The sequence below is a fragment of the Salvia splendens genome, unplaced genomic scaffold (genome assembly GCF_004379255.2).
Source record: "Salvia splendens isolate huo1 unplaced genomic scaffold, SspV2 ctg207, whole genome shotgun sequence".
Lineage (NCBI taxonomy): Eukaryota > Viridiplantae > Streptophyta > Magnoliopsida > Lamiales > Lamiaceae > Salvia > Salvia splendens.
Window position 1 is genome coordinate 1 of NW_024598845.1, and position 12,902 is coordinate 12,902.

A 12,902-nucleotide genomic window follows, 5' to 3' on the forward strand; every position below is an offset into this window, starting at 1 on the left:
CTCTTCCCCAAGGACGAGCACAATTCAATTTAAAATTCAATTAAACAAAACATTTGCCATAAAATTAAAATTCATTAAAAAACCACAATAAATATTACAGATTACAAATAAAATAAAAAAGACACAATTAAAATCCTAAAAATTAAAAATTACATAATTAAAATACTAAAATACCTAAAAATAAAAAAATTACATAATTAAACTCCTAAAAATAAAAAATACACATAATTTAAAAGTTAAAAATACCCCGTGGACGACTACTCATCCGGCGGGCACTACCCCCAATTGTCTTTGAGACCCAATATTATGGTCCCGTGCGATCGACGTTGCGAGGGATCATAGTGGACCTATCGGCCATATTGAGTTGGGCCAAAAGCTGCCACAACGAGTTGGTGGGGGGTGGAGGTGGCGCATATGGAACGAAACGGGAGCGGGAGTGGGAACTGGAGCATCGGCGGTTGCAGCCGCGGCTCGACGGCGGTTGGCCGCCTCTTCTTCCTTCCTTGCGGTCGGCGTTGGGAACCGCTCGGGCCGGCGTCGGGGCTACCCAAGTTAGCTCCGGCGAGTTGGCTAGCCACTTCTTCGAGTCGGCGTCGGATAGGGATACCCGACCTTGACTGTTTGGAGGAGCCGCTATAGGAGGATGTTACGCCTCCCATATACTTCGGGTGCGGCCTCGTCTCCTGCCAAACGTTGAGGTACTGTGAACGAATTGTAGTTCATGGATTGGTAGGTGCTCAACGAGGCAGTGATGATGTCGACCTCGCTCCGGCCGCTCCCCGCATTCCGCTCTTCCTGGAGAAAATAGCCATTGAACTTGCCAATTTCATCGTTGGCTCGGTAGATGGCGTTGCGCACCATACTCTCGTTGTGCTCGATTGTTCCCGGCGGTCGGTTTTCATTGTACCGGCGAGCGATGCGCATCAAAAGTGATCGCCGGATTGGTTCGTGTCAACCACCGGATCTTCGGAGATTTCCAAGTACGCCGTGAACAATTTATCCATCTCCGCCGGAGTGTACGGTGTGCGGACACCGCTAGTAGGAGGAGTCGGAGTTTGGGAGGGGGCGGTCGGCCTAGACTCCGGTGTCCACCCGTATCGCCCTTCGGGGCACCTTGGTCGTCGATTGGGTATGGCCGGTAGCCACCCGGAACGCCCGAACTTTGGGTTTGAGGAGGGGCCGAATATTCCGTTTCCGGACTAGGAAACGGTTGTGAACCGAACCATTCGGGGTTCCAACCGTGGGAGGGCGGGGGGTCATCGCCTTGACCGGACAATGTTATGTTGTAGGAGTGGAAGAAAGATGAGAATGGATATGAGAGAATGAAGATGAGAATGGAAATTAGAGAGTGTAGATGAGAATTGTGTAGTGTGGGGTGAATTTTTGGGTGTGAAAGTGGGGTATTTATAGATGAAAATGTGTATTTTTGGGGGAAAAAATAAAAAAATTTAAAAATGATGGAAAACGGTAAAAAAACGGATATATTTTTTTGGGAAGTGGATTTTTTTATTTTTAATAGGTTTTTTTAATTAAAACTGATTTTTAATTAAAATAATAATAATAATTTAAAGGCAACAGCTATGCCGTTGCCCAATCGCGTGCCGCCACGTCAGCTGCCTAGCTAGCACGGACGTGCTCGATGCATCGAGCAGCGCCGTGCCAGCGGCGGTGGAGCTCGTCCTTGCCAGCGGCACGAACGGACGGACGTCGTCCGGTCCACCATTGCAGATGCTCTTAGCTCCAAATAAGTGTTAATTATGCTAGAAATTACTATTTTTATACTCCATTCATGCCTTATCAAATAGAGTTGTAGTAGTACTATTCTTTTTGTAAGGTTCCAACATAGTAAGAACTATTTTTATTTTTAGCAAAAAATAATAAATTTATCTTTCATACTTAACTTATTTTCATATCTCTTAATTTATTTTTTACTTTTATTTCTTCACTTAATATATTAAAAATCTATTGTATTTCTTAATGTCTTGCTGAAATGAAATGCATCTATTTACAAGATGGCGTAATATTTAACATCTTAAGTGATACTCACTCGCATGTCCAATGAATAAATATTACGTTGCCTCATTATGGATGAGAAGGGGTAGACATTATTCGACGTGCGCTGCTCGTCCCGCCACCGCTTCTTGTCTCGGCCGTCCCTCTGAGACGGGTAGAGAGCTTCCATTGCGAATGCTCTTAGCAGCTTAACTTGTCAACTGTTGTTTGAAAATGGTACTACCAACTTTAGTTATAAACTAGTTTTCACATTTCCCATAATAAAACATAAATCATTTTTGCTAATTATTGAAGACATTCCCCTTCAATCCCCAAAAACAGATGAGAGAGAAACAGAGAAGAAAGTTCTGCGAAAGCGAAAGCGAAAACAGAGAAAAAAGTGGAGAGAGTTAAGCGATGAGAGACACATCTCATCGCACTTAATCCGATAATTGAAAATTAGTAAATATCATTAATAGCATAATTCCACAATAAATCACCTCTCTCTTCTTTACATCTTTCTCCAATCTCCACTCCACCCCACCATTGCAGCTTTTCCGCCCAATCTCAACTTCCCCTAATCAACAAAGTTTTGACGAGATTTGGAAATTCGACCTCGCATTTGTTGCAACCCAATTTCGATTTACGGATCGCTTCTGATTCCGAATTAACTGCGGGTTGCGATCATCATGTCCGGCTCGCCGTCTTCGTCGTCGGGATCGGAAGAAGAGGATGAAGGAATCGACTCCTACCGTAAAGGAGGCTACCACGCCGTCAGAATCGCCGATAATTTCTCCGCCGGTCGCTACATCGCGCAGAAGAAACTTGGTTGGGGACAGTTTTCCACTGTCTGGCTCGCCTATGATACTGAATCGTCGGTATGCATATCGCAAATTTTACGTTCTGCTTCTTCTTTTTTTGGTTTCGGATTTCGTCTGTGACTGTGTTGGCCTATCATCTGTAGATTCGCTTTCATTTCGGCTGCTGTTTTAATTTGGATGATTGTTAGATAAATCAATGTTTAATGTATGTGTTTTATTCATGATCGGATCACAATTAGTTATTGAAATTGATTCGGGTGGCTAGCTTTCATCTCCGAAGGTTCTGTAGTCGCTGTTGGCGTTGGATTCTGAGTCAGTTTCCGCAAAAGTACAAACTAAGTATAACACATTTTACCATTATATGTTGATTTGATTAACGATCATTTAGTGCGCTAAATTTGGTTCGTATGAAATGGGTTGTTTCTGAAACCTCATTTGCATAATTGAAGCAAATATTATTATTGAATGCTGATTGTTCTTCAAGGTTCAAGCAACATGTTATGTGAAAAAAAAACATGATTTTGGCATACAGAACTACAGATTATTAGCCCCATTATATACTCTTAGAAATTGAATAGAATTCTGACTCTTTGGTATATTCAATTTGGATCCAGTTACTTTGAAGAATGCTAGAGCTTTTCCTAATCCATATGCTGGGATTTTCCTAGTTTCTCTTATTTGTGATTTTTTTTTTCGTTTTTTAGAAATATGTTGCCTTAAAGATCCAGAAAAGTGCACCACAATTTTCTCAGGCGGCAATTCATGAAATTGAAATTCTTTCCGCGGTTGCTGCTGGTGATCCCTCAAATGACAAGTGCACTGTACGCTTAGTAGACCACTTTAAGCATGCAGGCCCAAATGGACAGCATTTATGCATGGTTCTGGAATTTCTTGGTGATAGTTTGCTCAGTTTGATCAAGTATAACCGGTATAAAGGTCTCGAGTTCCATAGAGTTAGGGAGATAAGTAGATGCATCTTGACTGCTCTGGATTACTTGCATCGGGAACTACGAATCATACACACTGACCTAAAACCTGAGAACATTCTTTTGTGTTCCAACATTAATCCTTCAAAAGATCCAATCAGGTCAGGAGTGACTCCCGTCCTTGAAAGGCCTGAGGGGAACCCAAATGGAGGAGTAGTTATTAGTAGTATCGAGAAAAGACTAAAGCAAAGGGCAAAGAGAGCAGTTGCAAGAATCTCAGAGAGGCGAATTGGTATGGGGGGCGGGGTAGGCAGGACTCCAAAGCCTCCTAGGATCTTGGATGGGATAGACTTCACATGTAAGGTTGTGGACTTTGGAAATGCATGTTGGGCCGATAGCCCAATTGCGGAAGAAATTCAAACAAGACAATATAGAGCACCAGAGGTTATACTTCAGTCTGGTTATTCCTTTGCTGCTGATATCTGGTCATTTGCTTGTACAGCTTTTGAACTTGCAACTGGAGAGATGATGTTTACTCCCAAGACTGGACAAGGTTTCAGCGAGGATGAGGTAATAATCTACACGTTGATTTCATGTTAATGCATGATATCATGCATAGGGGAGAAAAAGGCCCTTTAATGAGCTTCATATTTACAGCTTATGAGGCATCTTCCCTTTTACTGGAATTAAGTTCTTAATTTGCATCATCTTCCTGGGTGCGGCTTTCACATTCCTCAGCTCTTCAGTGAAATGCTTCAATTTGAAATCTAAACGTTTAAGGTGTAGAAATGTGGTCAGTTAAAGATTTTTTGGGATGCTATTCGCGATTGAAATTAATTAGTTTTCCTATCCCAGCTCCTGATTCATCACGGGGCCCCAATTAGCGATGACCACTAGAATAGTAAAATAGTAGTACTACTATTAGCTAATTTTAGGATATGTGCAGTTTTAATTACAGCAATTTTAGGATAGTAAAATAGTAGTACTACTACTAGCTAATGACCAACCTTCAAGCCATATAGTTTCTACCTGTTTGGGGTGCTTTTGCACAAGTAGTTTTCGGGAAGTGGTATCAATTGATATGTCATATGACAGGTTTCCTTTGCAGGATCACCTTGCTATGATGATGGAGTTCCTTGGAAAGATTCCACGCAAGGTAAAGATGCACATCTCATGTTTCCATATAAATTCAGGCTATAAGCAGTAGTTGCTAACTCTCATTGGTTAATATGCTTATATGTAAGATTGCTACCAGTGGTGCCCGATCCAAAGAGTACTTCGATAGATATGGCGACTTGAAGAGGATTAGAAGGCTGAAGTACGGATCCATTGATCGATTACTTGTTGATAAATACAAGTTCTCTGACGCTGATGCACGTGAATTCGCTGGTTTTCTATCTCCCATGCTTGATTTTGATCCAGATAAACGACCCACAGCCCAGCAGTGTCTACAACATCCATGGCTTAATGCTGACAGTGAGACAAGTAGGCTGAATGCAGGAATGAACGACCTGGAAATCAAGGCGAAGAAGTGATGTAGGAACGAGGGACAAGTTGTCAACATGATCTGAGTTTTGTTTGCAGTTAGTTATTTGATTGAATTTAATTTGTTAAGATTGTAATATAGTACTATATGATTAGCGCAATGACATGCGGGGAAACTGATGATGAAGCGCTCAGTGCTACAATATTCTTTCCCACTCTGGGAGAGAAAAGCAAATGGAGCTGCAGCAGCTCCATCTTTTTTGGCATGGGGGAATCTCCAGCAATGTAAAGTGCTTCAAGGAACAAACACACGTTCTTCAACTGTCAACAACAATGAAGCTCGAATGGTACGACAGCTATTCCATAACTGATTATTTCGGCCTACAAGTTGTAATTGTCTCTCTTGGTTTGGTTTTGGTGCTCACAGAGTTTTTTTTTGTGAAACTAATCTTGTGTTTCGATTTTCTGAATTCATAACTCTGCCCCCATTTTGCATTATTTTACTGTAGTTGATAAAACTTTGATTTCAAAAGCCATTTTTTACATTCCCTGGCTGGTTTACTTTGCACTCGATGTATTTGCAGAATCGTATTCTATTTTTATTTAATTTTTGGCTTTGTTGAATGAGACAGAGTACGCATGTTATTGAGAAATTCATCCATCGTTATTGATGTAATGCACACCATAACTCGAAATTAGAAATGTTTCATTTAGAAAGTTCTCAACCTCTCAGAGAATGACACTCTGAAGTCGTGACAATTTCATTGCTTTTGCTTTTCTATGTCAAGACTAATTAATTTAGTTATAAGCTGAGAAAATCAACAAGACCTAAACCAAGTAGGAAATTACTATTTTATAAATAAAACTAGGAGTGACATACACTTGTTAATCGATCGACCACATGATTAACAAGTGTATGCATAAGTCCTCGAGAAAAAAAAAATTAGGACACAAGTTTATTTGTTTTATATAAGTGATACTAGTAATTTGTTACATGTTAGTAACTATCATAAGATATGAGAACGAAATATTAGATCACAAAATTTCAATCCGTAATGAAAGACAAAAAAAATATAAACGTCATTTATTACACATATGGGACTATTGACAAAAATTGATTGATTAAAAATTCGTAATTTAAATCATTATTTTTCTACATGATTAGTAGCACTAGACTAATCAGTACAGTGACAAGCAACTACTCCTAAAACACAAACAAATGCAATAGAATTGATGGCAGAGCCAATAATACCAATCTCCCCATTTCCAAGTGTGTTTCTAAAAGTTACTTTTCCATCCACGAAAAACAATTTTATTTGAGAATGATACATATTTTAATGTAGATTTTTTCAAGTATGAGAGGAAAAGGGAAAAAATAAATAAAGTATGAAAATAAAGAGAAAATATAGTAAAAAAGTTTTCAAAAATTAAAATGGAACTCATTTTATTGGCATACCAATATGAGAAAATAAGACTATTTTTTTATGAGTGAGTATAACTTTATTTGGGATTATACATATTTTTAACAATAAACAACATTCAAGGTGAACCATCGGACTTACATCCGCCCCTTCTACTATCCAAAAGCTAAATAAACTTGTGCGGTTGTTGGCTAGATGTATATCACCATCTCAACAACAAATAAATAGTACTCCCTCGCAAAATATTATCCAAATTTGACTCGACACGGATTTTAAGAATTAATAAATGTGAACAAAAGTGAGTGGAAAAATTTAGTGGAAGGCAGATCCCACATTTATATATTAGTTTTATAATAAAATGTGAGTGTAATGAGTTAGGACAAAGTGTGGTCCATTTATCAACAATAGGAAAAAAAACAAAGTGGATAACATTTCGCGATAGACTAAAAATGGGAAATAGACTAAAATGATAAAACTGAACAACATTTCACGGACGAGAGAGTATAGTACTATATATCTTATCTGTTCCTTTTCCTTTTTCTTTTCTTTTTTCATTTTCTATTTCATTTGAAGCCTCGGAGAAGGGCAAAAATCAACATACTTGAAAAGTTGGTTCTCAATTACAAGAAAAAAGTTCCCATTAGGATGGATACACAGTTGTGCCTCAAAAGTTACAATCACAAAAAACGTGAAAGATTGCAAATATTACAACCCAAAAATCAAAGATTGTCTAAGATAGTAAGTATCCAGCCTTCCATTCACAGGCACAGCTAAAAAAATGGTAATCAACTATGTATATATATTAAGCTTCAAGCAGATGCAGCTCCGCTGTTTCTCTGCTCGTGTATGTCTCTTGTATGGCACGAAACCTTTTCTACAATCTTCAGAATCTGCATAGGCCCTCTTATTTAATCTAGAGGCGAGTGCGTTTGCATTCCCTCTCATTTCAAGCAAGGGACGTCGGCTGTCAGTATCCGAGCTCTTTTCTCTGTCTGAATCAGTTGTTGAACCACTGGAAGACACTTCCTTCTCTTCATTGCTGTCGAGATTGCCTTTCTTGTCGAGCCCTTGCTGAGTCGAACATGATGAAAGCATCAGCCATGGAAAAGGAACCGCGTCTACAGGGCTCACATGCTCAGCAGTTATCTTCAGAGGTATCACTTTCAAAGGGAATGAAGCATACCCACCCTCACTTTTATCTACACTCTCAGCCTTGCACGGCGAAAAAGATGTTCCAAGAGAACCCTGCACCAGTAAGGTCTTACCAAAGAGCTTCAGTTGTTGCACAGCAGATTGATCTTCCTTGTCGTTGTGAGATGAAAGCTCCTGATACTGTTTCGTAGAAGCAGGCATAGTATTAGTTATGATTTGGCTTTCGGTATAAAGCATTAAATGCTAGCCTACAAAGTAGTTTAACAAAATGTGCTAGTACCGGAGAAACTTCTTCATCGGGATTATATTTTCCATTTTCATTCACTAGTTCGGTTCTCGTAGGTGCTTCAGCAGCACAAGAAGCACTGGCATCAAGAGCAAGAGTGGATGATAACTGTGACCAGCTACCTTCGGGAGTACATGTATCAGCTCTGGCAGATGTATCTGAATGGTTTTCAGATAACACAGAAGTAGGAGACTCTGTCGCTTGTTCCAACACATCTTGAGATGCCGATCTCATTAACTTCTCAGATATTGACGCCTTATTTTTAACCACAGAACCTGGCTTCCGAGGATAAGGGTGAACCGGCTTCCTTTTTGGCCTAGGAGGAGGAATTTCGATCAGTTTTGCATTGCTGCTATCTCCATTATTACTCTCACGAGCAACCTAAACACCATGACCATCCACATTTAAGTACGGAAACATTTAATCCTCAAATTAAGTCAAACCAATGCAGTTTGGATGCCTAACCTCACAAGAATTAGATGGCTTACTTAAAAGGAGTATATTGACATAATGGCAGATAATGATACTTATGAGAACAGCTAACCTTGGAGAAAAACTTCTGAGCGTGGCTTCGAATTTGCACTGCTGTTTTCGTACCCATGTGCTCTGGAAAAGAGAATACATAATTTCCTCAGAATCAATCAATCATTCAATAAAAGACACATCATATGTACAACACCGGTGACAATCGCTCATTACCTTCAATTTTCCTCCACGCACGACCATGAAGTTTCAAGGCCTCGAGGAACCTCTCATGCTCTTCCTCAGTCCATCTTTCCCTTTGTTTAGTAATGGTATATGGCTTTCTCACCTGTCCCAACAAATATAAAACACAAGACACCAGAACCAACTAAAGGCACAAGCATACTTTTACGCTTACTAAACCTTAAGAGTGAACTCAAACAACTAATGAGCATACAGACCTTAAAAGCGTACTCATCCGCACTAGAGAACTGCTCATTCGACTGCATACTCTCCTCAGTCGCACCTGTAGCACTTTCATGCTTTCCCTGCAGCAGAAAATTACAATCCTCCTGAAATTAGCGGTCTCTTAATCACAACGTACTTACTATTTAGCTAGCATATGCCAATAAAAGTATCCTAATAGCATTCACATATTAGCTGCAAGTACAACATTTGACATCTTATCACATAAACTATCATGAAGAAGCACAATGGGAAATCTCAAAATACTAAATGGGACATAAACTAAAATCTTGAAAGAATATGAAGCAACAAAACCACGTTTTAATAGCAAAACATGATTAACTCAACAAAGTTTTCCCTTTTCGGGTTCTTGTTTTAACAATATTGATGTAATATATGAATTTCCTAATATAGACTAACTGACTAAGTACAAAAGTAATTATCTATACTAAATATTAAAGAATAACTACATGAGGTCATCATTCAACTATCTACAAACACACAATCTCTGATAGAATTTAACAGAAAAGCATAATATTTGAAGCACTCCTAAATTAATCAGATAACACAAGGAAAAATATATAATAATTTGATGCCTCAATCTACGTATTGGCTCACCTGAACTGACGAAGCCATTAGTTTATCCAAATCTCGTTTCGACTTAGCTGGAACTGATTTCTAAACCTCAATTTTCACCGAAAAAAAGCAAAAAATCCAAATCCTATTAAATTCGAATTTTAAGGGACCAAAATTATCCCATTTCCTCTTTTGGAACAAAACGGCAGTATTGAACTTTCAGTTACACAACAACTCAACACACTTCTTAATATGGAAAATAAATAAACAAGGAAGCTCAGGAAACAGGAATTCAATGTGAATCCAGAAAAAAGAGGTTCATTTAACGGAACAGAAGTGAAATACGAGCAAAAAGTAGATCCATATCGGAATTGACGACGGAAATGCAGTGTAAATCAAGACGAAACGAGATGAGGAAGAAATATCTGGATGAAGAAACTAATTTTGGGGGAATTTGTGGATTGTGGAGAAGGAGAAAGAAAAGGGGAAGAGAAGATGAGGCTGGAGCCGCCACGTCTGCGTAGAAAATAGAATTATCGAGAATTGTATGGAATCATGTGGCTGGAATTCAACTAGCGGCGTTAACACGTGGCGTGTGGATGCATGGGGCGGCCCCACTACTGCTCTTTTTCGCGCTTTATGCTTACTGTGCTCACGCGTGTAGCAACTCGCCACTAACTTGCTGCCACTTGTCAAATTCCTAGTGGAACTCTGCTTTTTCTAGAGTTCAACATATTTGTTGCCTAAAAAATGTTTACCTCAAAGTATTTTTCATTTTCCTTAAATTGCAAATTTTACCGACACGAAATATCTAGTTCATCTATGAGCATAAATAACCCCGTCCCAAGTTCCGGCCCCAAGTCCCCTCCACGTCATCATTTCTCTACAGTTGCGGCCCGGCCTGAGAAGCCTCTAACCCTGCAGGCCGCAACTCGGGCCGCAACTAATAAATGACACTATTCACAACTCCAACCTATTTTAAACATAAAAAAACACCGGAAATTTATAACACGGATAATTTAATTTCACCGAATACTACAAAATTACAACATATAAATTTTAAAACTGAAAAAAATACATAAAAACATAACGTCAATGCTGGAAAACGTTGGTGCGAGTCCAAATTTCTTCGATTAGATCGGCTTGGAGGCGAGTGTGTTGTTCCTCTTGGCGCATCGCAGCTGAACGGGCCATGACATTGCGGATGTCGGGAGGAAGGCCCTGCACGGGCGGCTCGGTGACAACGTAGTCACTCCCAGTGCTGGCGAGCAGATCGTCGCTCCATGATGTGACGTTATCTTGCTCGTCCTCAACGATCATGTTATGCATTATGATACGTCATGCATACATGATGTCGGCAATGTGTGACCGCTGCCAACCACGGGCCGCTCCCTTCACGATAGCCCACCGCGCTTGGAGGACTCCGAATGCACGCTCGACATCTTTCCGAGCCGCCTCTTGCCTTCGGGCAAACATTGCCCTCCGATCGGTTGTCGGAGCTGTGATAGTCTTCACGAACACGGGCCATCGAGGATAGATCCTGTCTGCCAGAAAGTACCCCATACTATACCGACGTTGGTTGGCCGTGAACTCTAGTTCGGTGCTCACCCGGCACACAAGTCGTTGAACAATTGAGACTCGTTCAACACATTGAGGTCGTTGTTGGACCCCGCGACACCAAAGTAGGCATGCCAGATCCACAATCGTTGGTCGGCAACGGCCTCCAAGACAATCGTCGGATGTGTGCCCTTGTGCCCGCTAGTGTATTGTCCTCTCCAAGCCGTTGGACAATTCTTCCACTGTCAGTGCATACAGTCGATGCTTCCAAGCATCCCCAGGAAGCCGTGGACCCGCTCGTGCATGTCGACCAACTTCCTAACGTCGTCGGTCGTTGGCTTTCTCAAGTACGTATCCTGGAATTCTTCGATGACTGCCCGACATAATCTCGCGAGACACTCCCGTTCAGTAGGCTCGCTTACATGGAGATACTCATCGAACATATCTGATGTAGTTCCGTAAGCGAGTTGACGAATGGCAGACGTGCATTTCTGCAACGTCGATATACTTTGCCGGCCCACAGCATCGGTAGTTTGGCCGAAATACATGTCACGAGATACAACTGCGTTGACAATGCGTAGGAACAAAGGCCTCCACATTCGGAACAGGCGACGGAACATCTGATCACTCCATCGTGGATCTCTTGAGAAATAATCCGTGAAAAACCGCAACGCAGCTGCTTCACGGTCCCGGTGAATATACATCCGGGAACTTGGTACCCGGGTTTGCTCTTCGTTCGAAGCTTAGAAGCGTTCAACTTCATTGTTCATTTCTTCTTGGATTGCCGGCAGCGCCTCGCCTAACACACGGGTCAATTAATCTTTGAATATTCTTTGACGATGAGGCATTTTTTTTAATTATAAGAAGAGATTTGAAGTTGAATGTGAAGTTGAATATGTATGAAAATGGAGTAGTATTTATAAAAAAAATTCAAATTTTAAAAAAAATAAAAATAAAAATCGGTTGCGGCCCGGCCCGAGAAGCGTGTAACGCTGGGTCGGGACTCGCGGATGCGGCCCGGCTCCCGAATAACGCCGTCCCAGGCCGGGCCGCGGGACGGTCACCAGGCCGCGATCGCGGCACAGGGACCGGCCCAGGCCGTGTCGCCTCCTCCTCCAAGGCGCGGGACGGGCCAGGACTCGCGAGATGCGGCCCGGCCCCATGCGTTATTCATGTTCTAAGAGCACCCGCAACGCATCTCGCGGGTGTCTCTTATCACGTCCCTCCGAGACGAGACGAACGCGGGACGCGTTGCCGCGTCCCGTCTCGTCACCAGCCCGCTGAGACGCCCAAACCACCGAGACGGATGGCGAGCCGTCTCGCCACGCGCCCGCGCGACGTGGTGCGCGCTGGCGCTAGGCATGACGCCCACTCGCCGGCCCGCGAGTGGGCTTCGTCACGCTGACGCAATAAATCATTTTTTTTAAAAAAATCTAATTTAATAAAAAAATAAAAATTCAAACGGTAATGTTACCGTTTTCGACCGTTTTTTTTTTACTCTATAAATACTCTTATTTTATCTTCATTATACACACAAACACACATCTATTCTTTCCAAATCATCTCCATTTCCTATCCAATTTTCATCTAACGTTTCCAATTTTCATCACAAAATGTCCGGCGACGGAAACTCTGGCGGTGGCAGCTCCGACGGGTTTGACATCAACGCGTTTGGCAACTGGGGGCATGTACAATGTATTGGGTGGTTCGGGTTCCGGTTCGTCGACGCCGGCGGGGTACCAACCACCCCATTTTGTTG

The 12,902-nt window shown here is 41.4% G+C and overlaps 2 protein-coding genes across 4 annotated transcripts; one reads left to right on the top strand and one right to left on the bottom strand.

Annotated features, from left to right (window-relative positions):
- The first annotated feature begins 2,329 nt into the window (after positions 1 to 2,329).
- On the top strand, positions 2,330 to 5,877 carry LOC121789321 (SRSF protein kinase 2-like). 2 transcript variants are annotated; one of them, XM_042187805.1, is made up of 4 exons: positions 2,330 to 2,870; positions 3,518 to 4,309; positions 4,835 to 4,895; positions 4,984 to 5,156. In XM_042187805.1, the coding sequence occupies exons 1-4, from the start codon at positions 2,682 to 2,684 to the stop codon at positions 5,022 to 5,024; spliced, it is 1,083 nt and encodes a 360-aa protein (XP_042043739.1). In that variant the 5' UTR covers positions 2,330 to 2,681; the 3' UTR covers positions 5,025 to 5,156. The 2 variants fall into 2 exon arrangements, with proteins under 2 accessions (XP_042043739.1, XP_042043738.1); XM_042187804.1 differs by having other exon boundaries at positions 2,333 to 2,870; positions 4,848 to 4,895; positions 4,984 to 5,877.
- A 1,348-nt stretch (positions 5,878 to 7,225) lies between these two features.
- Positions 7,226 to 10,081, bottom strand: LOC121789323 (protein REVEILLE 2-like). Of its 2 annotated transcripts, none has more exons than XM_042187807.1 (6): positions 9,629 to 10,081; positions 9,007 to 9,093; positions 8,783 to 8,894; positions 8,628 to 8,689; positions 8,078 to 8,464; positions 7,226 to 7,977 (listed from the first exon to the last, which is right to left on the bottom strand). In XM_042187807.1, exons 1-6 carry the CDS (start codon positions 9,644 to 9,646, stop codon positions 7,435 to 7,437), a joined length of 1,209 nt encoding a protein of 402 aa, XP_042043741.1. In that variant the 5' UTR covers positions 9,647 to 10,081; the 3' UTR covers positions 7,226 to 7,434. The 2 variants fall into 2 exon arrangements, with proteins under 2 accessions (XP_042043741.1, XP_042043740.1); XM_042187806.1 differs by having other exon boundaries at positions 8,783 to 8,933.
- Positions 10,082 to 12,902: the final 2,821 nt, after the last annotated feature.

Bases quoted from the DNA above. Each gene is read 5' to 3' on its own strand.
- LOC121789321 (XM_042187804.1), top strand. From the start codon at position 2,682: ATGTCCGGCTCGCCGTCTTCGTCGTCGGGATCGGAAGAAGAGGATGAA. The intron at 2,871-3,517 runs GTATGCATATCG...TTCGTTTTTTAG, and splicing joins CCTATGATACTGAATCGTCG to AAATATGTTGCCTTAAAGAT. The intron at 4,310-4,847 runs GTAATAATCTAC...TTTCCTTTGCAG, and splicing joins AAGGTTTCAGCGAGGATGAG to GATCACCTTGCTATGATGAT.
- LOC121789323 (XM_042187806.1), bottom strand. The intron at 8,690-8,782 runs GTAATGAGCGAT...TCTCTTTTCCAG, and splicing joins TGCGTGGAGGAAAATTGAAG to AGCACATGGGTACGAAAACA. The intron at 8,465-8,627 runs GTTAGCTGTTCT...CATGGTGTTTAG, and splicing joins CTCAGAAGTTTTTCTCCAAG to GTTGCTCGTGAGAGTAATAA.